Source organism: Lemur catta, chromosome 3, assembly GCF_020740605.2.
Source record: "Lemur catta isolate mLemCat1 chromosome 3, mLemCat1.pri, whole genome shotgun sequence".
NCBI lineage: Eukaryota > Metazoa > Chordata > Mammalia > Primates > Lemuridae > Lemur > Lemur catta.
Genome location: NC_059130.1, coordinates 116,232,905 through 116,257,287, shown reverse-complemented (window position 1 = coordinate 116,257,287; position 24,383 = coordinate 116,232,905). Strand labels below are relative to the sequence as shown.

The window sequence follows — 24,383 nt, the reverse complement described above, 5'->3', positions numbered from 1 at the left end:
GTGTTGGGGAGGACAGATGTTTTATTAACACTTCATTATGGATGATGATAAGCGCTGGGTCCCAACCAGAGGGGGATTTAGCTGCAAGAGCATAGCCCAGTGTGGAGTCCAATAAATCTCACGCTTTGAAAATGGCTGTTCCAGCCCCCACCACCCTGCTTGCCTACAACCAGGAGAATTCCAGGACCCGTGCCCAACACACTTAATAAATATGTCCCGACTGCTGGACATGGCAGCACCCTGCTTTCACAGAGTAGCTGTTGCAAATATAAAAATCAGACTTAGCTGCCGTATTACTACCGTCTTTGGAAGGGGTCCAGGAGGGTGCTGCAGAAACAGCACTGATGGACTTTGAGATACCTCCCCCTCCCCAAACACACACTCTCTCTGAGAGTTTAAAACAGGACTCAGCCTCGGGCTTCTCAGGGTGTTAAACCTGGACACAGAACTGTCTGTGACTGAGAAGCAGAAAACATGCCCAGCTGGGCATTTGCTACTAATATGAAAGAGGTCTTGGTTTTCAAGTAGATTCATAGTATCCAAGATAACCACAAATGGAGAGCTCCACAGATAAGTTGGTTTCTAATGACCTGCAAATGGGTCTACTACCTGCAGCTGCTGCCCCATCGTCACCCCCTTTCCTCCTGCCCCCCGTGTCCCTGCTTGGCAGCCCATAAATGCCTGCCCAACATCAGCTCCTCCCCCCATAGCATCCCTTGCAGGAAAAGAGAACACCTCTGAGGCCAACCAGGCTGTGACCCCGTCCTGCACTCACTCTGATTGCTCCAATTGAGTATTTGTGCTGCCCCTGAACCTTGGCCTCTGTGTACCTTTCTCCATTCATCAAGGGTTTCCTGGTGAGGAAGGAGTGTTTGCAATGATTAATTAGTAAGTTGGTATTTGCAAAGTGCTAAGTGAGCGCTGCATTTTATGAGCCAACTTTATCTCTGCCGGCCTTCCTAATCCCTTCTTGTTTTCCCAGCATCTCAGGCTGGAGGGACCACCCGGTGCTGTCAGACCCTGGAGTGTCCCCAAGGTTCACGCCACCTCCCCATCACCCGAGAGCTCTTCCCTCCCCTCCTCCTTTTCCCCCCTCCTTTTCAAAGTGCTGTTGTTTTTCTTAATATCACTTCGCCCCTCCCCGAAAGACAGTTACACAAGGAGATGTGGGAGGGAGAGAAGAAACATAAGAAATGATGACTAAGTCGGCCTCGCTCCCTTGCCACTGGAATATTGTCAGAACTGGCTCTGGCTCACCACTGCCTCTGTAAAAATCCTTCGCCGAGGGTGTGATTTTTCCTGAAGATCATTCTTTCCACGTGAGCAAACGCTGTCGTGTGTCACCAGTCCAGATCGTTTCTTTATGCCAGAATCTATGCTTGGGGCACATGACTCAGGGTCATTCAAAATGATTTCCTCTAATTAAGAGGCAACTGATATTTCCTGGAAGTTTCACCTCCAATCAAGCCTCATCAGTTTTCTCTGCTTTTCCTTCATTCACTACTTCTTCAATTCCCTAAAAAGTGCTTTTCCTGAAGTCTGATGGCCTCAAAAGAAAAAAAAAAGTTCAAATAAAATGTAGCCCCCAGCATGCATCTCTGGCTTTGGAACAGATCAGCAGGCATCTCTATAGGCAGGGCCTGGGTCCATGGCCTCTGAAACAGGGCAGAGCACTGGGCAGCTTGAGGTGTCGCCCTGTGGTCACAGAGCCTCAGAGCTCTGCAAACCCTGAAAACCTCGTGAAAAACCAACCCAAGAGGTGTGAAAAGGGCTCACCCATCCGGGCAGCATTTCCTGAGCCCTGCCTGAGTTTAATAGCAGCAAGGCTCTGGCGTCCAGTGGCCCTTTTATAAGACATAATAGGTAATGAACAGGAATCCCCCTACCTGGGTGACATGGAGCCCACCCTCCTTCCCAAAGGTTATGTCCACACAGCCAAGTAGGTAATTGACCTGGCAGTTTAATACGTACTGCCTGTCCAAATAAACCAACCCCAAAGCCCAGGTTTTTCACAAATATGTCAGTTGTTTTTCCAAGGAGGCAAAACCCTCACATAATCTCCTGTTAGGTTTGCTTCCATGTCAAACAGATGCAAAACATTTCACGATAAAGGCAGCCCTGTTTCATGCCGAACCATTAGAAATCACAAATTTGGGTAAATTGAGGCTTACCAGAGTTTTGAAAGTAATTAGCTGCTTTGTGAGAAAGACTAAGAATTTGGCAAACCCAACATCTACAGGCATCGTTTCAAACATTTCAGTCTACACCCTAGTCCTTTGCATTCATTAAATAACAAGTTATTTTACTTCTGTTGGGTCCCTCAGAGCCACATATGGCAGACATGGAAACCTGCCGTTGGCAAGTAGCTGGACAGAACTGCCCAAGACTAACAGGAACTTAATTCTGAGCTTTAAAAAAACACAATCATCGAAGCTGAGCCTCTTTACTGGACTCAGAAACAACCTCACAAACAAGTAATTGAAAATTTCACATTTTCTGCATCTTGAAGGGTTTTTTCCCTCAATTTCTTTTTAAAATGCCTTTCAAATTAGTTCAGCAATGTTCTTCAACACAGCAAATTGACAAATGTCAGTTAAGTGTCCGTCCTGTGCAGTCACTCTGAACAGCTTGCTGGCTGCACATTCCCGGGGGGGCTCTGCTGGCTGCACATTCCCAGGGGGGGGCTCTCTGCTCCAGCATTGGTTTTTAAGCCCCCACGTCCATCTTTTCTCCCCGCCTTGGCTGGTGGGAGCGGTTTCTGCATGGGGGTCCTCAACACCGTCCTAACACTGCAGAGAACACACACGCAGTCCTTCTAGATCAGGGATTCTCAAATTTCAGTGAGCAGACCTTTCCTGGGTGCTTGTTAAAATGCAGATTCCTGGGTCCCGCCCCAGAGATCAGTTTTGTCTGCCCAGGTTGGGGCCTGGGAATCTGTATTATTAACCAGCGCCCCAGTGGATCTTCAGTTGGGGGGGTCCACAGCTTTCCAGTTTTAAGGTGACAGACCGGACCACTGAGATACATTTTCTCTGAACTCTTCCCCCAGTCGCGTCTCAGAAGCCTTTGGGGAGGACATCTCTCCTCTGGGGCCACCATCAAAACGGCAACATCACGATCTCCCTGTCAGTTCCCCTAAAGCAGAGTCACAGGCGACAGCCCCGGCCCAGCCGCTGATCTGCCAAGTCATCTCTGCCGTGGTGCGGGCCCAGGGGGAGAGGACCAGCCTCTTCCTTCCTCCCCTCTCCCTGGTCTGGGTGCGGGGGGGTGGGGGGGTGCCCATCTCAGGGACGAAGCCCCCCCCTCGCAGCTACTGGTCCATCCCTTTCCAAAAGACGCCAGCAGCTGCAGCCACGGCTCAATCCGAACCGGGGTTCCGGCTCACCAGGTCCACCTTCTTCATACCCCTGGCAACCCTCACTGAGAATGCCAGCCTTTAACATCCAATCGTCTCCATGGCAACCGGCTGGGTGTCACGGACACAGGATTACGACTTCACGGCGTGGGGATTCCAGGGAAGGGGTTGGAGGGGACGCGCCCCCCAGCCCCTGACCCAAACACAAACTGCGGAGGGGGAACCCCTCTGCCGTCCTGCCCCGGCCCCCAGCCCGACCTCCCCTGTTCAGCTGCCACATAGGGGACGAAGGTGGGGAGGGCTTCTTACGGGCCCCCCAGTCTTACGCGGGGAGACGATGCGGGCTCGGAGCGCCCGGCCCACCCGAGCCCCGGCGGTGGAGGGACATCACGCGCTGGCTCGGGGGGCGGGGCGCGGGGCGGGCGGTCCCCGCCGGGGACACAAGTCCCACCCCCGGGGGCGGCGCCCGGCGCCGGGGAGTGTCAGGAAGAGGAAGAGCGCGGCCGGCGGCGGTGCGCGGCGCGGCGAGCAGGGGCCGGGCCGAGGCGAGCTCCGCGCGGGCCACCATGGCCACGGACGAGCTGGCCAGCAAGCTGAGCCGGCGGCTGCAGATGGAGGGCGAGGGCGGCGGCGAGGCCGCCGAGCAGCCCGGGCTGAACGGGGCGGCGGCGGCCGGGGCGCCCGACGAGGCGGCCGAGGCGCTGGGCAGCGCGGACGGCGAGCTGAGCGCCAAGCTGCTGCGGCGCGCCGACCTCAACCAGGGCATCGGCGAGCCCCAGTCGCCCAGCCGCCGCGTCTTCAACCCCTACACCGAGTTCAAGGAGTTCTCCAGGAAGCAGATCAAGGACATGGAGAAGATGTTCAAGCAGTGAGTGCCCGCCCGCCCCGCGCCCCGGCCTCGGGCCCCGAACCCCCGCCCCCGGACCCCGCGCCGCCCCGGGACCCCCGCCGCCGGCCCAGCGCCCCCGAACCCCGACACAGCAGGGTTGGGACCCCGCAGCCCCTTCCGGATCGAGACCCGCCACCTCACCACACACAAGGGTCTGGGCTGCCCGGCCCCTGGCACGCGACTCCTCCTCATGGTGGTGCAGCCCCCAGTACACCATAGGCGCGCACGTGGAGGGGGGACCCCGAGGCTCCTTCCAGATAACCCCCAGCCCCCGCGAGTCCCCCACACATGGGCACCCGGACCTGCGCCCTGTTGGTGACCCTTCCCCACCACCCCTCAGCACACACACAAGACTGAGGACCCAGCGGCCTCCCTTCTTCCCCAACCCAGTTACTGGTTCCCCACCCCCACCCCAACACACCTCGGTCAAAGACACCCACCCCTGGTGCCTCTCTGGGGTGACCACTCCCTGCACCCCATGTCAACCACATTCCTTTCTGTGGGGTCTTTTTGTTTTCTCTGCTTGTCTCAGTTCCTCCTCAAGGTGGGTCCTGGGCAGAGACCCCCCACACACACACTAGTTATTCAGCATCTGAATAGTAAAGGGGGGGTGGCAAATACTGGCCCCTTCCACCCTTGCCCTCCACCAGGGCCCAAAGCCTTGACCCACAGTGGTCTCCCTAGAGAGGGACCCCTGGGGCCCTACAGGCATGTAAACCCCTCCCCACCCACCCGGTCATCCCCACAGGGCTGAGTCCCCTCTGGCCTTAGAAGTCCAACCTCCTCCTCTTGCCCAGACCACCCCCTGCACCCAGCAGCTTTGCAACCACTGCTCCCTGCATTCTGTCAGAGGCCATCCCGTCTCCCCGTGGGACCCCCGATGCCCTACGCCCACTCTAGCCAGAAAGACCCCTCCCTCTGACTTGCCCAGTCACTCCCACCCCTACCCTCTGTTCGGTATGATGCTACACACTGTGTTCTCACGGGGTCAGACAGGCACCCCCAGGCCTGTGGGCCGGCCCTCCCCTCCAAAAAGAAACAAACTTACTATCTCTGTGGAGCCACTAGGGAGAGAAGGCCGCAGCTCCCCTTCTGGTCCACCCCTGGGTCCCACCCTGTTGGCACTGAGATGATTGACCTCACTGTCCCAGCCATGGTTGTGCCAGGGGGTGGTGAAGGTGCCCAGTCACCTCCCTTCCACACCCTTCCTGCCCTTCCCCACCTCCCCTTCCACACCGCCCTGCCTGCCCCCGGCTCCCAGAGAGGGAGCAGCCCAGAGGTGCTGGTCTGGGGTGGATTGGATGGGGACAGAACCATCCTGAGGCTGTCTTGGGTTGGAGAGTCGGGAGGTCCAGCCTGGCAGGCACAGGCAGCCCAAGGCGGAAAGACGGCTGTGACAAGGCCGGAGTCACCTTGGCTGGACAGGAAGTCGGGGGCATGCCGAGGGTGTCAGCCTCAGCCACAGACGGCTGTCAGCACCCAGGCCTCAAGCAGGAAGCCCAGGAAGGGGCGTTTTGCAACCCCACAGCTTGAGAAAGCCCCTGTCCCACTTCTCACCACTTGCTGCAGCTTCTGCATTTGGCCCCAGTGCAGGGGAAGAGATTGTTAGGTCCCAGACCTGGGTGGCTGGGGAGCCCACACTTTCCCAGGGGTCAGTCCCTGCCCTAACCCGCCTCTGGACCTCTCCGCAGAAGCCCCAGGGCCCTGAGGAGCCCACCTCTTTGACTGCAGGGTCTCGGTCAAAGTTCTTCCAAACTTTCCTCCCAGCCAAAGACCGACCGGGTTGGCAGAGCAGGATTTCCAAGATTCCGGGAAGAATGGCTGGAAAGCCCCCTGGGCGCAGGGACAGGCGTGGATCACTGTCTGGAACTTCCTTGTAGAGTCTGTCCTGCGGGCGAGTGCAGAGGTGACTCTAAAGGACAGAGATCCCTGTGTTGACAGTGCCGAGGCACTGAGGAGCTTATCACATCCTCCCACACAGCCCACGACATAGCGTCTTCCTCACCAACGTGCAGATAGGAGTCCGGGCACAGAGAAGTTAAGTAACTTGCCAAAACCACACAGCTAGAAAATGATAGAGCCAGGATTCGAACCCAGGTCTGTGACTCCAAAACCCATGTTCTTCCCTTCTAGGCTTTCCATCAGAAAACACTCCAACGCCCCCTTCCGTGTTCGTGGCAGATTTTCCACCTTGCATACCCGCCACCAGCCCCACTTTCTTCTTTGCCCCAGAGCCCTCCTTCTCGTGGGCTTCCATTCCTACCTGCCCCTACACACACTCCCAAAAAAGGTAGAGCTGTTTTAGGAGAATCAGACACCCCAGAGCAGGACTTGGGAGGCTGAGTTTGGTCGGAAGGGGTGCGGCTGGGGAATGGGCTTAAAGCTGCGTGTGCAAGGCTGGCTCGCTTTACACAGGCTGGTTTGGGTGCCAGCGTGACAAGGGGTACCTGGATGGAGAATAGGGGGAGCCAAACCCTCCAGCCACCTCTTGGCACCAGGACTGCCTGCTGGGGTGTTGGAGGGTGGGACACCAGCGGGCCAGGAAGCTGGACCTCTAGGGAAGGAAGTGCCGCCTGCCGGGGGCCCGGGCCAGGGTGAAAAGCTGCAGATTTTGTATTCAAAGAAACAAGGCCTTACTGTGCCGGCGGGCCGGCCCCACCAGTCCTGGCTGTGCACAGCCAGCAGACGGGCTCTCGTGGAGGACAAAACCCCCGTTCTGCTTCCGCTGCCCCAGTGGGGCTGTAGCCTCCTGGGTCCAAGCAGGGCCCGGGGATCACAGCCAGGGCATCGGAGCCAGGGCTCTTCCGAGAGCGGAGGGCGGGGAGGAGGGAGACTGCCCCCCTGGGAAGCTCCTCAGCAAAGCAGAGTGCAGGACACTGGGAGGCCAGACGGAGAACTGAGAGCTGGCCTTTCCTTGGCGGCCAGGAGCTAGGAAGCTGGGCATCCGTCCCAGCCTGCTGGCCCTCCCTGGGCCTCAGTTTGCCCTTCTGTAAAAGGGGCAGGCTGTATCTGAGGATTCCCAGAGGTCTTTCGGCTCTGACCTTCTTATGTCTGAGAGGTCCTGAGCCCTCTGGATGTCAGAACTGCCTTCCAGGGCCTTCTGGTGCATCCATTCAGTGTGGATTCAGCACAGGGGATGGAGGGAAGGTAGACCAGCTCCCCGCCATCACCGACCTCACACTCACAGCCTCACAGTTCCTCCTGGGAGAGACCTTGCGGGTTGACTCCAACCCCTCTGCCCATTTTACAGAAGAGGAAACTAAGACCCAGAAAGAGGTAGTGACTTGCTCAGGGTCACAGGGAGCTTCTCAGCAGCCCAATCAGAGCATCCTTGTACAGTGGAGAGAGTGGTGCCCGCTTCTCAGAGTGGGGCTCAGAGGCGGTGACGTGCGTGGCGTTCTGGCCCAGCACCGGGCACAGGAGGCGCCGCGTCATGGAGCCCGGACTCAGTGCACCCTCCCCACGTCCATCACCTCTGAGCTCAAGGGTGCCCCCCCTCCCCGCCCCCTGGGGCTGACAACAGCCTAGGTGGGGCTCTGGAGGGTTTTGTAAGCCGAGACCTGCCGGAAAGGAAGGCAGCCTGGAATCTGAGGAGGATGCCCTAGTTCCTGTCTTGCCCAGCCTTGCCGCCCGTCCCCACCTCATCCCCAGCTGCGTTGTCTTGTGACTTTGCGTCTGGGAGGGAGGCTCCCCTTTCCTGCTGTCCGGCTCTTGCCTTCACAAGCTCCTAAGGCCTCCCGCCCTCCCCTCCCTTCCTTCCCACCTGCTCTGCCCCCAGGGTATCTCTTCAGACCCCTGTCACTCAGGGCCCCTCTACCAGGAGTCCTTCCCAGAAGCAGTCTGGCAGGGGCTTGGGAGTCTGCCGCCCTGGGTTTGAATCCCAGCTGTGGGCCCTGGAGCAAGTCACAGGAACTTTCTGGGCCTCTGTTCCCCACCCCAGAGCGGGGATGCTAGTAGGACCCACCCCACAGGGTTGTTGTAAAGGGCTCAGCCCGGTGCTTGGCACAGAGTGGTTACTAAGCTACTGTCGCCACCATCATCCCCAGCTCAACATACACCCTCTCCTGGCCCCTAGCAGGGCCCTGGCAGTGGTCGTGGGCTGCCTGGAGGGGGGCCCACAGCAGCCACTGGCCTCCACGAACCCCCAGTGGAGCTTCCGGGCCTGCCGGACTGGCACCCAACCCTCTGCTTTGGGCCAGAGTGACAGGACCTAGTGTGAGAACCCTCCTGTCCTGCTGAACAGCCGCTCTGACAGCTGCATGTGGCTTTGTGAATGACAGGAAGGGAGACACGAATTCATTATCCCCAGTGATGCGGAAGGCAGGTGGCAGAAGAAAGGGAAGAGCAAACAGCAGCTCTGGAGGGTGGCAAGGCTGGGGTGCCAGAATGCCACTGCCCAGCTGGGTGACTCTAGGCAGGGTACTCAGCTTCTCTGAGCCCCAGATTCCCCTGGGGCTAAAGAAACTACCCGGGGTGAAGTTCTGAGGATTCGGTGTGGAGAGCCCTGAGCCTTTGTAAACAGCCATCCTGGTGTCTGTTCTGTGGGCCGTGCACATGACGGATGATGTTTTTGAAAAACATGAAGATCCACTCATGATCATTCCTCCAACAGATGTTTTAAGTTTCTGCTACATGCAAGTTCCGGAGAATTGAATGAAGGATCAGGTTCCTGCCCTTAAGAGGCTTAAAGTCTCATGTAGAGCAGTGACGTGTAGGGGGTTGGGGTGGAGAGGGTGGGCCCCCAGACCTAGCAACGGAAGGTTCCTTTCTTTCTTTACACCGTGAGACTGAAAGCACTCGGGAGGGACACCGTGCTGACGCGCTGTCTGCAGCCAGCCCCCTGCCTCTGTGCCCCCTGCTTCTTAAATGGAGCCACCAGTTCCAGCCATTCCTGAGGGAGCCTATGTGTATTATTAGGGAATTGAATTTAATCCTCACACCAGCACAGTGAGGTGGCTGCTATTATCATCCCCATTTGACAGATGAGGAAACTGAGGCTCAAGGAGGTTGAGTCACTTGTCCAAGATTATAAGTGGCAGTGGCGGGATTAGAACCAAGTCTACCTGCAGGGGGTCCCTAGAGGCGGAGCGAAGCAGTGTTTATGGTTGGGGGAGGGGGGCTCCCAGAGCTTTAGGAGGAAACCCCCCATGAGAGGTGGGGAGGTTGGGTCCTTTGCCTGCAGCAGCCGAGAGTCTGGCTTTTGGGGGGCGGATACCCCGCAGCCCCAGGGAGGGCATTTCCCGACCTCAGTCCCCACTCTCTGTTCCTCCCACCTCGCCTCTGCAGTGGCGTCTGAGTCATCTCCCTTCGCCCCACGTGGACTTTTGGTTCCTCTTTGGCTCTCGGCTCCCTAAGAGTTCAGGCTCAGGGACACAGGGCCCTGCTGCCTCTGGGGAGGTCAGAGGCCCTTTCTGCAAGGCCAGCCCAGCCAGCAGAGGCAGAGGCACTTTGCAGCCTCAGCAGGGACAGTCCCCACATCCTCTAGCGGCTGAGTTTCCTCTGACTGAGGAGCAGCCTTCTCCTTGGCTAACTTCCGCTTTCCAAGGACAGCAGAGAAGCAGGTTCAGTGCCAGACAGGTGTGTCTAGACGGGAGTCAGGGCCCCGGGATTCCTGAACTCTGAGCAGGCCTTCCCAGCACCTGGCCATGTGTCTGATTGGGAGGACCAGTGTCGCTGCCCCATTCCAGGCACGTTGCCTCCTGTTCAGTCCTTTCTTAACGTCCTGCAAGATTATCAGCACCCATTCTACAGATAAGGAGACTGGGTCTTGTAAGGTTTACATGAGTTGTCCAAAGTCACACAGCTAGTGGGGACAGAGGCAGGATTTGAACCTGGGACTGTCTGGCTCCAAGTCCCCTGTACCCTTACAGTGGCCCGTGCATCAGCAGAAGGTGTTAGAAATGCAGATGCTCAGGCCCCACCCCAGACAGGGACGTTTTAGACGCACTAGGCCACCCCACAGCCATCTCCCCGCCACTTGCCCGAGGTTGACCTCAGGCCGGTTACTTGGTCTGAGCTGTAAGGGGCTAAGATGAATGGAGTAAAGATTAAGTTACATTACAAACACTGGCTTATATTGGACATTCAATAAATGTTCTTTATAATCACTTCCTAACAATAATGACTGCCAAGGGCAAGAAGGGAAGGAGGCAGTGCAGGGGAGCCGGCCGGAGACGCTGCACGTAGAAGGAGATGCCCCCGGCAGCCGGGGATAATCAAGAGGTGTTGAACTTGAGGTCAGGATTGTCCCCGAGCCCTGACAGCCCCCAGCACCACATGATCCCCCAACTCGCTGAAGAGCCACAGGAAGCCCTGAGCACCACACACTTGTCACACTTGTGTTCTCCGCCCCCCCACACACACTTGGCTGACACAGGGCCCAGATCAAGTGTGAGATCCCACAGATAGAACTGGAGAAAGTGGTGCTACGGGCCTTTCCCTCGTGAGTCAGGCATCTGGGCTGGGGGCGTGCAGGAACTGGCACGGCTAAGTCCAAAGCCGGGGGGCCTGGGGGGCTCGGGAGCCCGTAAACACCACTCTGTCCAGCTGTCTGTCCTCCTAGGCCCCACATGCCGAGAGGGCCTGTGGTGGGAGTCAGGGACAGAACTGGGGTCCCCTGTGCTCCCACCCTCCCCTGTGCGGTGGCTGTAACGACTCTGCTTCCTTCTGCCATCAGACTGCACAGCACAGCTTCGGGTAAGGATGGGGACGAGCACAGAGCAACTTCCTAATAGTTCCAAAGCCAAGATGGGCTGCCTTAGGGAAGCAGTGAGCTTCCTGTCCTCAGAGGTGTTCAAGACACCAAACAAAATTGCATCGAAATCTGACTCTCACAAAGGGCTAAATGAGATGACCTCCAATATCCCTGTCAACCCTGAAGTTCTCTAGATGCGTCCTGACAGGCATCAGGACACAGCACAGTCATTAAGAGCACACGTTTCCGATCAGGCCTGGTTCAGATCCTAGCGACACCCTTGTCACCTGTGACCTGGGCCGAGTCACAGCTTCTCTGAGCCTCATTCTCCTCATCTGTTCGATAGGGATGTTTGCGCCTGCTTCGAGATTTTTTGTGAGGATTTGATGCAAAACACTTGGCATAGTGCCTGGCATATAGTAGGTGCTCGGCAAAGCGTAGTCAGTAATGATAATATTGTTAGGAATCGGGGACAGGCCCTGGGTGCAAGGCCAGGCCACTGATACTACACGCTGTTGGAGCCAGCCACTGCCTGCCCGCCCCCACAGTCCTGGTTCTCAGAGCTGGGGGTGGGGAAGCAGCCAGCTGGGTGAGACTGTGCTCAGCCCTGGGTGGCAGCCGGCCGCTCCACTTTCAAGGGGGGAATGGGAGGGGATTTTGTCACCAGCATCCAGGGCAGCAGCTGCTGAGCCCTCCCTGGTGAGAACTATTCAGGGGGAGGCGGGTAGGAATGTGGGCATGGTGCCAGGCCCCGCAACCTCCCTCCGGTGCTGGAGAAAAGTGCTGAGCTCCCAGCCCGTGCGCTTTGCTGCTGGTCCTGCCAAACAGAATTGGCCTCACCAGGGAGGCCCCAAGCAGGTCTCCCAGCCCAGCCTCCCCCGTTCCTGCAAGCTTGAGACTGTGGGCCCCTCCTTGGGAACAGGAAGAAGAGAGAGGAATATTGGGATCCTGCATTCCACCAGCTGTGTGACCCTGGGCTGGTCACTGCCCACTCTGGGCCCCAATTTCCCTGCATAATATGAAGCAGGGAGACCAGGCTATCTGGCTGGATCTTGTGGGCTGAGCTCTCTGTCCTGGATCCTCTGAGCCTCCCGCAACCTCAGTTCCAGCTCAGGGAAGAGGGCTGGTGGTGGGAGGGCCTCCCCAGCCAGGGAGATGCCTGTTTCCAGCCATCTTAGAACTTCTCCCCCGTGTTGCCAGACGTTCCCCTACTTCTGGCATGGTGACAGCCTCCCCTTGTCACTTCCCCCGTCTCAGAGGAGGGAAAGCTTCAAATCAGGCCCAGTAGAGGAGAAGTGGGACTTCAGAGGAGGGGGATGCTGGAGGGACCCTGGGTCATCTTGCCCACCCCCGCCTCCAGGCCAGGCCACAACAAGCCTTTCCTCTGAGCCCTGTCCTGTCGGGACTGGAGCCTGTGGGAGAAGCCGGTGTTTATTGGATCATTAGTCCTGGTATCAGCACCCTTTTTACATTGTATCTGTAAAGTACTCAGCATAGCACCTGGCACATAAAAACTTCTTGACATAATAGCTGCTATTATTATTATAATGAAATTAACAGGTTTTATGCACCTGCTATATGTTAGGCATTTTATATCCGTAATCTCATTTACTCTTTTAGTAATCTTAAAGGTAGATATTAATGATGATATTAACTGGTTATTGTTATGATAGTTAGTGTGTATTAAGTGCTTGCTGTGGGCCAGGGTCTGTGCTAAGGGTCTGCTTGTATCGACTCTTTTAGTCCTCGCCTCAGTCCTGAGATGAGTTCTTCCACCTCCACGATGTCGATGGGGAAATTGAGGTTCACAGTGTAGGTGACTCGCCCAGGCTCACCCAGCCAGCAGGTGGCAGGGCTGGGTTTGGACCCAGGTCGGTCTCAGCGGAGTTGATGTCAGCACAGACCTTCAAGGCCATCTTCAATCAGGTCAACCCCAGAAACTGGCTGCTCCCCTGCCTCAGACCATGTCAGAGCCAGGGCACACGGCAGATATCCGCTCCCCGGGAGTCTCATGGGAACAGCCCCGCAAGGTCGCCTCTGGGAGCCCCACCTCCTACCCCAGCACCTGGCCTCTCCCAGCCCTCTGTCACCTCCCCTTGGTGATTAATTCGTTGGCACTGTGGCCAGGCTTTGCATTGCCCCCTGGGGGCCAGAGCCTGCCTGGGATGGAGCCCAGCGCCCGTAATTGATTGGTCCTTGATTGATACAGGCAGTGGTTCAAACCGCGGCTGAGCTGTGGCCCAGGCAGGCCGGGGAGCTGCCAGAGACGGCGGCATCCGGAGCCCAAGTTTCTGTCCAAGTTTGGATACTTTATCTGCACTTCCTCTGAAACTGAGCTGCCCCCGGCTTCGGGAGAAACCTGTCCACATGAGCAGTAAATAAAGCCGTGGTTCAGAGAGGCTGGCGGGATGGCAGAGCGGGCAGGGCATGGGGACCACGGGGCTGGGGTCTGAACCCTCCTTCCGTAATCCAGACTGGCCAGGGTTGCTGAGCACACGGGTTGTAAGGAGAAAATGCCTGGCGCATATTGGGAGTTTAGTAAAGGCAATTAAATCTCATTTTAGTGGTGGCAGCTGCCCTTTATGGAGCTAGCTTTGTGTGCCCAGCACTTTGCTAAGCGGCCGCCCGGCCCCACAGGCTCCAGAGACGGGCCCCTCTGGGTGGGGGCTGGACTGTGGGAGCTCCAGCCTGCCCGCCCCTCCGAGTCCCACACCCTCTAACCCCCAGCCGTGGCCACTGCCCACAGGGACAGCTGGCTCGTCCGCCCTAAGCCCAGCCCTCGCCCCGTGATGGCAAGAAGCCCTCAGGACCCTGTGTTCCCTCCAGGGTGCTCAAGACCCACCCTTCCTGTGCCGCGTGGCTTCCAACCACTGACTCACTTGCTCGTGAACTATTTATACCCCTCGCACAAATGCTCCCCTCAGCGCTCCAGGCAGATGTCTGTGTTCTGCCGCAGCCCAGGACACGTAGGGGAGGGGCTGGGCACAGAGCAAATGTGTGGGTTTATGAGCCCAACAGACCTGGGGTGGAAGCCCAGCTCCTTCCTTGTGGCTAGCTGTGTGACCTTAGGCAGGTAGCTTAACCTCTCTGAGCCTCCGTTGTGAAATAAGGTTATTATGAGGATTAAGTAAAATAAAATTCCTGGCACAAGGACAGATTTCAGTAAGTGGTTGCTATTGGATGTTCAAAATGCGGATAGCTAGAGAAGGGCAAAGGGCGCTGGAAGAAGGCACAGGAATGAAATGTGTGTTTGTGTATCGTCTCAAATCCCCAGGACATAGGTTTCTGGAACTCAACCCCTCTGTGCCATACTGCTGTCACCAACACTGTCATTCAGCCAGCTTGAGGCCTTGGGGACTGCACAAGGCTTCTTTAGGTGCAGAAAAACCCGTTTTACCAACCCTGAAGGGCCGTGGTTAGCCTGATAAAGATGGCTGGGCCGCATAGACAACCTCCGCCCACCAAGCTGTGTGCTCCAGGCACCAGTGGCAGCTCCCAGTCGGGGGATGGGCCTGGAGGCCAGTCAAGAGGGACATTTCAACCCTGTCCCTCACCCCGTCCCTGACTGCCAGGCCATTGGTGGCTGAAGAAAGAACTTCCGTGTGCAGGGCAGAGGCTTGTTATCAGCTGCCCAGCCGGATCTCCGCCAGTCCCTGCAGGCACCCTGCTCGCTGTTCCCTGAACACACCAGGCCTCCCCCGCGACCTCTGGCCCTGCTTTCCGCCTCCTTCCTGAACATGCACTCAACAAAGGCAGAGACCCTGTCTTAGACGGCCCTCCGTTCATTCGTGTATTATTTATTCACTCAACACTTTTTGAGCACCTACTATGTGCTTTTTACCCTCCCCCCAGTATCTAGCATAAGCTGGGCATGAAGTAGACACCCCAGGGTGGAGGGTGCCAAGTGAGAAGAGGCATTTTCTGCACAGAAGGAGGCTGCCTTCCGTACCCATGTCGTACCCACTGTCCCCGCGCTTCTCACCTGGGAATGCTTTTGCCCCCCAGGAGACATTGGGTGATGTCTGGGAGACATTTTTGGCTGTCACTCTTAGGAGGGATGCTTCTCTAAACACCCTGCAATGCACAGGACAGCCGCCCCTCGCCCCGCACACACAGCAAGGAATTATCCTGTCCAAAATGTTAACAGTCTGAGGTTGAGAAACCCTGCCCTTGCACGCAAGGCTCTGCCACCCAGGGTGGGGGTGAGATGTCCCCCAAGTCCCCGTGGAGACGCTGGTATACCAGCCTGTCCTGGAGATGGTCAATGCGTGCTGACCTCGGAGCCGGGTCCACAACCCCCATGGTGTCGTGAATTCCTTCTCGCTGCTCGTCCACGTCACAGTCAGTACGGGAAGGCTGTGATTTCAGCATCCTTGTGCACAGGCTTGCCCAAAAGTTCAACATGCAGGGGGCTGCCAGGCCACGTGGTGAGTTCCCCATCATCAGAGGAAACCAAGCAGAAGTGGAGCCATGTATCAGAACTCTACGTGGGCTGAGGTCCCTTCCATCTGTGACAGGATGACATGGCTGGTGGGAGATGCCCGCTGAGCCCCCGGGCTCCTTGCACTCAGGCTGTGAACTCTCTGTCTGGTCAGGTATGAGGTGTGCCAAGATGTCCTTAGGCCTCTCTCTCTGCACCCACAGGTATGATGCCGGGCGGGACGGCTTCATCGACCTGATGGAGCTAAAGCTCATGATGGAGAAACTTGGGGCCCCCCAGACCCACCTGGGCCTGAAAAACATGATCAAGGAGGTGGATGAGGACTTTGACAGCAAACTCAGCTTCCGGGAGGTGAGCCCTGCCCCAGCCCCAGTCCCCATCGGGGGCTACACCTGAGGATGTGGTGGCCAGGGAGAGACTCACCCCCCTTTGTCACTGAATGACACTGTCATTGAACAGCCGGCTGTGACTGGCTGGTGCCTGGTGAGCAAGGCTGCAGAGGGCCGGTAGAGCAGGCTCTGGGGCACACGGAAGGGGCCCCGAGGGTCCTGGTGCACAGAGGGGCAGACACCAAAGAGGGAACTAACAATGCTATGTTTCGGGGGAAGAGAGGCAGCAGGCACAGTGCTGGTGACTTCAGGCTCGGGATGTCACTCTGACACGAGCTGTGCACAGGCCTCCTCTAGGGGGAGGAAGAGGAGGCTGAAGGCCGGTGCTGGGCCCGGGCAGCACAGGCTCTAGCAGGCCCTGGGAGAGTGAGCAGGAGGGAGGCGGGGAAGGGGAGAGGTGGCAGGGGCCGGTGGAGGGGAGAGGTGGCTGGGAGGGAGGTGTGGGCCGTACAGGGTAACAGTTTGGAGTCAGAGGACACAGGTTCAAGTCCTTCTGGTACTTTCTGGCTCCAGGGCTTTGGGTAAGTCTTTTACTGCCTCTTGAGCCTTCCTCCTTCTGCAAAACGGACTCAATCCTAGTAGCTTTAGGACTCAATAAATAGAGTTACGCAGCAGATTGGGGAGCCGTGGGAGAGAAGGAAAAGAGGTAGGTAGGTTGCAGCCGTGTTGTCGGGAGTTGGATGGGGAAGGAGCCGGGCCGTGGTATCCCAGGATCCTGGCAGGCAGGAGCTGAGTCACCCGACCTCCCGTTACGCAGACGGGCAAGTGGAGGCCCCGAGAGGGCGAGGACCCGAGAGGGAGACCCGGCTCTCTGGCTCCCCGTCCCTTTCTCCAGGGGCAGCCTGAGGCTGGGCCTGGCTGTGCCCAGGGACTTGGCTCCCCTCCCTCCCCGCTCACACCGCCTGCCCCTCCCCTGCAGTTCCTCCTGATCTTCCGCAAGGCAGCGGCTGGGGAGCTGCAGGAGGACAGTGGGCTCTGCGTGCTGGCGCGCCTCTCCGAGATCGACGTCTCCAGCGAGGGCGTCAAGGGGGCCAAGAGCTTCTTTGAGGCCAAGGTGAGGAGCCCGAGGGGTGCCCTGACCCCAGCTCAAGGACAGGGGCCCCTGGGTCGGCTCGAGGGTTAACACGTCCCCTTCCTGTCCCTGCTGAGGCTGCAGACAGATGGGAGCTGATACCTGCTGGGCCAGGCAAGGCCCTCAGCACCCCTGGCTTCTGTCCCCTCCGTTCCAGGCTGTGAACCTTCCCAGCCGCCCCTTTCTCACCTGCCAGAGGGGTAGGTGAGGGGTGTGTATCTTGAAGAGGGGACAGGGACATCTTGGCACACTGAGTGCTACCCCAAAGGACTGGCCCTAAGGAGGGAGCAGCACAGACCCTGAAACGGCACAGGCTCCCCAGGGCCCCTCGGAGACACTGTCCCTGCCAGCCACAGTCTGGAGGAAGCATGGGGGACCCAGAGGCCACCTGCATGCACAACACCCTCCCCTTTCAGCACATGTTTAGGTGGAGGGGACAAGTATGGTCTAGTGTCTCCTGGGTCCTGCCTACCCAGGGCCCTGGGCACCCACCTTTCCTCGTTTCTCCCTCTTTCCACCTTGAGCTAAGAATATTCCTTCCAGAGGCCGCCTCTGCCTCCCTCTGGCCTTCCAAGCGTTGATGTACCTGTCGGGGTTCCTCAGTGGAACGGGGTGTGCGGCCGGGCTCCCCAGATGGGAAACAGGATACAGCCAGAGGCAGCAGCAGGGGCCCCACTGGCAGGACACCGGCTCTGCCCAGCCACTGACTGTACATCATCTCTGTCGGTCCCCACAAGGAGTCCCCGAGGTCAGGGGCATTGGGCACCAAGGTCTAAGTGGAGACACTGAGCCTGAGAGGGGAATGAAGTGCCTGGCCCAGGGCCAGAGCAGCGCGTTGCCTGGCGGGACGAGCCTGGGCCCGAAGGGACCCCAGAGAGAGCAGCCTTAGCACAGAGACCCCCGTCGGCCCTGACCCCCCACCCCAACGCCCCCGCAGGTCCAGGCCATCAACGAGTCCAGCCGCTTCGAGGAGGAGATCAAGGCGGAGCAGGAGGAGAGGAAGAAGCAGGCGGAGGAGATGAAGCAGCGCAAGGCTGCCTTCAGGGAGCTGCAGTCCACCTTCAAGTAGCCGGGCTGCGGCCGCGTCTACCTGGGCCGGCCCCGCGGGCAAGGGCGGGCGCTGGAGGCCGAGCCTGAGCCCTCGCCCTGTCTCACGGGACCACTGCTAAAAACCTAAACATCCTGTGACCGGGGCCAGTTGAGGGGTCTCCCAGAGGTGGCCTGGCTGCTCCCTGCTCCCTCCCACTGTTCCTGAGGCCGACACCAGCGCTGGCTCCCTGCCCGGCCCTCCCTGGCCACCCCCGCGGCTCTGCCCCTGCTGCCTGCTCCCGCGCTGCTCCGGGCCCAGCTCCGGGGCCCTGGGCCCCTCCCCGCCCTGTGGGTCTGCCCTCCACCCCCGCTCCGCCGTGCCCAGGGGCCACCTGCCCTCGGTCAGCGGGCTGCACTGCCGCCGGGGCCCTCAGAGATGGAAAGAGTCGGGGCCACCCCCATGGAGCGGGACACGAGGGGGCCCCACCCCAGGACCTTTTCTCCTGCCTCTGCCTCCTCTGTCTGCTAGAATGGCGGGGGCTGTTTTGGTGAAGGGACCACCCCATGCTGACGTGGAGACCCCAGGTCTCTGGGGCCCAGCCAGGCAGGGTGAGGGCAGCTGTGCCGATCTACCTCACGGGCCCACCCTCTGTCGGGCATGCCATGGAATCGTGGGCAAGGAACGCTCTGGGGGGCAGAGACACCTCCCCTAGCACCGCCCCCCCCGAACTCCCTGAGGGTCGCAAGGGGCCCTGGAGAGAGTAGGGTGGGAGGAGGACTCGGGGCCTTCGCAGGGAAGGAAACCAGAGCTTCACGTTGATTGCCCTGGAAGTGCCCAAGAAGTGCTTTAAGCGTGTTTGCATGCACCAGGCGGCGGCAGGGCCCTGCTCGGCCCTCTGACGCCTGCCTCCCCAAGCGATGTCCACCGCCTTGTCACCAGCGACGGGACCTGCCTGCCATGCCCACCCCGAGGTGGCATGGGGACCCCAGCCCCCCCGTGCCGCCGGCCCGGTTCTGCCGCAGCGCCCCGTGTGCTTGCTCACGTGTGTGTGTGTGTGTGTCCGTTGCTGTGTCGTGAAGCCGTGACCGTCACCCAGTCCAAACAAGTGCACGGCCCTCGAGGCCACAGTTATGCAACCTTCAGTGTGTGTCATAACAGCGTCACTGCTTTTTAAGCTCAATAACTCTTTATTTTAGTAAAATGCCCCAGGAGTCTGTGGAGCTCTGTTGGACTTGCAGAGGTTTTATTTTTTTGGCCTTAGAATCTGCCGAATTGAGGAGGGACTGAGCCCGGCGCAGCCTTGGCCCTGGGTTGTGTTTGCCTTAGCAGATATGTTTATACAGATGGATATAAAATTTTCTTTTCCTTTTGGCTTTTTGCTTTTTATTTTTTTCCTCCCTTCTCACCCAAAAAAAAAAAAAAGCTACTTCTTCATTCGGTGGTACGATTATTTTTTTTAACTAAAATAAGATAAAATTCTATATTCCTATGTGTGTGTGGTTCTTGATGGTTAGTGGGGCAGGGGAGGGACTAGGGAAGGAGGGGACAGGGACAGGGCCATCTGGATGCTGGGACAGTCACGTCAGAGCCTGGGAGAAGTGCAGGCACCATTACCAATGAGAGAGGTTGGTGTTTGATGTCCACATGCTGTGGCTAGGCGCTAGGCTTAGTGCTTTGCATAGATTAGCTCGTTTAAATCCTCAGGATGAGCTTCTGGGGGGGTGCTATTTTTATTCCTCTTTTGCAGACAAGAACGGGGAAGCCTGGAGAGCCTTCCAGAGACACACAGGCGAGGAGGGCAGCAGGATCTGGGCCCAGGCACACAACGCGGGGGCCGGGAGTGGCATTAAGACCCCAGGGATTCTGGATGGCTGCACCCTGTGGCCCCCCAGGTGCCTGCAGTTAGGCACAGAGACGCCCAAAGTCTTGAGCAGGCTGGGAAAACTCCCCGGGGGAAGGGGAGGTTAGGGGCGGGTGGACACCAGCAGCTCCCTGTGTGGCTTTGGACAGATTAGCCACTGGGGCTCGGTCTCCCCATCCGCTCAGTGCAAGGGTGGGCTAGGGTCTGGGGTCTCTCCAGCCCCGTGGCTCCAGGTGGGGCGCCCCCCCCGCCCCCCATGGTGCACACCCTGAGGCAGGGTGGGGAGCTGGGGTTTGGGATTGGGCTGGGCACGGCTGCCCCCGGGTGGTCATGGGTGGTACTGCAGCAGCCCGGGCATCCTCACAGGCCCTGCCCGGGAGGGCAGCATCCTGGAAGTGCGTTTCCTGGGACTCGCCACCCCTACGCGCTACCCAGTGCCGGAGACGCCACCACTGTCAGCGCAAGAGGTCAGGTTAAGCACTGCCTTCCCACACCCCTTCCCCAAGGGACGAACATCAGCATCCCCAACACCCTCCCAGAAGGGGTCGCAGGAACGAGGCATGGAGGGTGCTGGAAGGGAAGGGCTTCAGTTCAGCTCCAGAGCTCGAGCCCTGCTGGCCTGGTGACAGACATGGACTTCAAGCCCTCGGAACGTGAGACAGGGGCCAGTTGTCCCAAGCCAGGGCCCGCCACCACGAGGTCGCAGCCCCCCAGGGCCCTCAGCCTGAGCCTGCGCACGACCTCCGTGCCCAGCCTGGTGGAGGAGGCAGGTGGAGGAAGGAAGAGGCCCAGGATGATCCAGGGACCAGGAGAGATGGTTCCTTAAAACCCTCCTGGCACAGAGTCCCGGCCCATCACCAAACACCCAACCCCCACTGAACCCTCTTCCCTCGCTGAACCCGTCACCCCTCACTGAGTGCCAACCCCTTGCCGGGCCCCCACCCCCTCTAACCCCCTGCACTTCCATCTGGCTTTGAGGAGAAACCCTGCCAGCCCCTCGGCTGGCCCCTTAGTGGGGCTCACCCAAGACATGACAGCTGCCACCTGAGGGTCCCGTCCCAGCAGCCAGGAAACTTGGGCCCCAGTCAGTAGCACCTGCCTCTTTTCTCAGGCTCTCACCCCATCCCCCGCCCCTCCCCATCCTGGCTCTGCGACTGAGGCCCCAGGGCACCATTTGACCATGTCCCCCCACACCCCCAGCTCAGCCTCCGCTGAGTCACCTGTGGTTATTTTTCCATTTTCCGACAGTCTGGCCCTGAGTGGCTCAGGGACTCTAAGGTCGCAGGTCCTGGAGTGAACCTGTCACTCCAGGCCCTGAAAATCCCAGTGTTCAGCAGCATGGAGGTGGGGATTCTAGTGTCCTCACATCCTCAATCCCTCAAATTCATTTTGGACATGGAATCTGTACAGAAGGAATCTTTTCCCAGCCTGCACCCCATCAAACTCCCGCCCAGAACGAATCTCCTCTCACGCAGAGCTCCCAGCCTTTGGCCCGTCTCACCAAGGAACACTTATCGCCTTGGCCAGCAGGGAGCTCCCCCCATGCTGAACAGGGTCTTACCATCTCTGTAAACCCAATCCCGGCACAGGGCCTGCTCGTAGTATGTGCTCAGTGATCGTGGGAGGAATGAATGAATGACGGAATGTTTTCTGTGTATATAGTGTGTCGGTGCCTCACAGTCTGGGCAAACAAAACAGTTGCATCTTTACGCAAGTTAATCCAACCCCAAGGCCCCACCCTTCCAACCACCTGACATTCGCTCTCTCGGGCTTCCCCCTGCAGGTATCCACAAGCCGCCTGGGGTTGCTGCTTCAGTCTTGGTTATCTTGGCCAGAAAATCAGGTCAACCAACCTGGTGTCACCACAGTAACTCAGGCAGTCTGGGCCACTGGGGTAATGGCATCCTCTGGCGGGCTAGTCCCTGCATGAGGGCCTGGCCCCAGTCGTGCACATGCCGGAGGCAGCTCCAGCCCTGCCTACTTTTTTCCAGCGAGAACAGCTTTCTCCTGGCTGCCCGAGGGCACAGCTAACAAGCGCCTCCGGGGCCAAGGGCAGGTGCTCAGGATGATTCACAGAACATTCCCGAACTCTGGCTCAGCCCTTCCTATATCAGCTCACATGAGGTGGGGCCACAGCCAGGGCTCACGCACCCATCGGGGACAGCGGGCACAGTGCCGGGAGCCCAGGGTTCCTTTGGGGGCCTACAAAAATGTGTTCATTTCTTCAAAATCAATAGGAAAAAAATGAATAGAATCCAAACCGGATTACATTCATCTTTGTACCCGCACAGCCATAAAACATATTTTTAGTATTTTTTGACAGAGGAAAGGGTCCATGAAGGCAAAAGCGCCCTACGACCAGGTCAGTCTCAAGACTTCTCATGAAAACCAGGTGCCAACAATAATGACAGTAACAGCAAATGCTCACACAGTGCTTCCCGTGCGCCAGGCACTTCCCCAGCAGGAGGCAGGTACCATTTTACCCCCACTTCACAGAAGAGGGAGTGGAAGCACAGAGAGGTTGAGCCACTAGCACAAGGTCACACAGCTTGTACACATGTTTGTGTACATGTTTGAATGTGTGGCACATGGCTCTGCATGTCTCTATACATAACTGAATGCTTCATATGTGCGACTGGTGTGTGCATGTCTGTGGATATGGAGGCGTGTGTGTGCGTTCCTGTCCCTGTTTGCTCGTGTACCTCCGGGCATGCACACAGCTGACACGTGGGCTAAGACAGTGCTTTATCTCTGTGAGTGTAAATCCACACGCTCCCACGTGTAGAAGCCCAGTTAGTCATTTTTCCAGGTTGACCAAGAGGCTTGATTAAGGAAACTGAGGCCCAAAGAGATTGCCCAGGGTCTGGGGTCATCCAGCTAGCCACCGACAGAGACAGACCAGGCCTCCTGTCTCCTGGGTCCAGACCCTGCTAACTCCCAAGACCTGTCACCTCACTCAGTCCACATCTCTGCTTGTGGTGTCAGTCCCCAGGCCAGGGTGGCCTTTGCAGGATTTGGCAACCACCATCTCTGGGTCCGAGCTGGATTGGGCGGTAGTCACGGACCCCTGTATGAAGACCAGCCTCTAGATTGCAACAGAAAGGTCCCCACAGCCTGAGGTCCCCAGATGCCCCAGGACAAGGGACTGAGATTATCTCAGCAGGACAGGCCCCCCGTTCCCTGCCCCCTGCCCCCCGCAACATACACCCACACTCCCCATCTCTGTATCTTTTTGTTTTTATTTATTTATTTATTTTTTAGAGACAGAGTCACACTCTGTCACCCAGACCAGAGTGCAGTGGCACAATCATAGCTCACTGTAACTTCAAATTCCTGGATTCAAGTGATCCTCCCACCTCAGCCTCCCAAGTAGCTGGGACTATAGACATGTGCCACCACGCCCGGCTAATTTTAAATTTTTTGTAGAGACAAGGCCTCACTATATCACCCAGGCTAGTCTTAAACTCCTGGCCTCAAGCAATCCTCCCACCTTAGCTTCCTTGCTGGGATTACAGGTGTGAACCACCGTGCCCAGCCTGTATCTTTTTTAAAAATCAAACTTAATGGTTTTTATATTACCAAAGTAATGTACACTTGTTTTTGAAAAAGAATTTAAGCTGCATAAAACTATGTAAGTTAGAATCCTCCTTCACCCCCAGATAACCATCTTTAACCAGGGGAGCACTTTCTTATCAGGAGACAATTCCTAAAGTGATGGGTGGGCCCAGCCCAGAGAAGGACTTCCAAGAACTCAGGTGAGTAGAAGGGAAGAGGAAGGGGAACCGGACCAACCGGGCTCAAGTCAGGCCTCGGGGCAAATGGAGTAAATCAGATGCTCCAAGGGATGGGCTGGCCCCGAAGTGCTGGCGGCTCTGGCTAGAACTTCTGTCACTCAGTGCTTTGGAGCCACCCCACGTGCCACAAAGTCAGATGTGCCACTGAACTTGACATTCAAGTCAGAGACTCTCAGGGCTGAAAGGAGCCCTTGAGTCCATCTGGCCCTGTCCGCCCATTTTAGGGACAGGGACACTGAGGGGCCAACAACTAAGCTGGCTCCAGGAAGAAATCTGGCCAACCAAGCACCTGCCGCTGAGCCTCGGGCCCCATCCACAGCCCGGGAGCAGGGGCAGGAGAGCCCAGGCACGGTCAGGTGAACGAGGGAGAAAGGAAAAGGCAGGAAGCAGCTAACAGCTCTACAAAGACAGAAGGAAACCGCGTGTCCCAGCAGTTTGAAGCCCCGACTGGTGTTGGAAGCACCCCCTTCAAAGCCCAGCTCTGTTGCCACCCAGCTGGGTGACCCTGGACGGTCACTCACCCTCTGAGTCTCAGCTGCCTCGTCTTTAAAGAGAGGATGATAGCATCTATTAATACTTCGTGCTGTTGGAAGAGTTAGGTGAGATAATGCAAGAACTACTGAGTGCAATGCCTGGCACATAGTAGGTGCCCAATAAATAACTAGAAAGAGTAAGGTAGGGAGAGAGAATGAGAGCACACTACAAGCAAAGTCGGGGGCGGAGGCTGTTGCCAAAAACCACTGCAGTGCAGAATTTGCTGTCGCAGGGTATTTGGGAAATCCTTGCTTCTGAGCTAGCCCCATTTCTTGTTCAAATTAAACAGTAACCACCCAAGGTCAGGGAAAGAGCCTTATTAGA

General features: G+C 57.8%; 1 protein-coding gene and 2 long non-coding RNA genes across 3 annotated transcripts; 2 read left to right on the top strand and 1 right to left on the bottom strand.

Moving 5' to 3' along the window:
• Nucleotides 1-2,427: 2,427 nt before the first annotated feature.
• On the bottom strand, nt 2,428-3,748 carry LOC123634745. The gene is made up of 2 exons (XR_006734000.1): nt 3,682-3,748; nt 2,428-2,789 (listed from the first exon to the last, which is right to left on the bottom strand). It is a non-coding gene; the product is annotated as an uncharacterized LOC123634745 (long non-coding RNA).
• Nucleotides 3,749-3,845: 97 nt separating this feature from the next.
• Nucleotides 3,846-19,241, top strand: EFHD2 (EF-hand domain family member D2). Its single transcript, XM_045548658.1, has 4 exons — nt 3,846-4,223; nt 15,583-15,730; nt 16,688-16,822; nt 17,778-19,241. Exons 1-4 carry the CDS (start codon nt 3,922-3,924, stop codon nt 17,907-17,909), a joined length of 717 nt encoding a protein of 238 aa, XP_045404614.1. The 5' UTR covers nt 3,846-3,921; the 3' UTR covers nt 17,910-19,241.
• A 233-nt stretch (nt 19,242-19,474) lies between these two features.
• Nucleotides 19,475-24,284, top strand: LOC123635962. Its single transcript, XR_006734260.1, has 5 exons — nt 19,475-19,762; nt 20,098-20,198; nt 22,055-22,093; nt 23,391-23,486; nt 23,750-24,284. It is a non-coding gene; the product is annotated as an uncharacterized LOC123635962 (long non-coding RNA).
• The last annotated feature ends 99 nt before the right edge of the window (nt 24,285-24,383 follow it).

Coding starts and splice junctions, on each gene's coding strand:
- EFHD2 (XM_045548658.1), top strand. CDS start 3,922: ATGGCCACGGACGAGCTGGCCAGCAAGCTGAGCCGGCGGCTGCAGATG. Junction 4,224..15,582: donor ATGGAGAAGATGTTCAAGCA/GTGAGTGCCCGC, acceptor CTGCACCCACAG/GTATGATGCCGGGCGGGACG. Junction 16,823..17,777: donor AGAGCTTCTTTGAGGCCAAG/GTGAGGAGCCCG, acceptor ACGCCCCCGCAG/GTCCAGGCCATCAACGAGTC.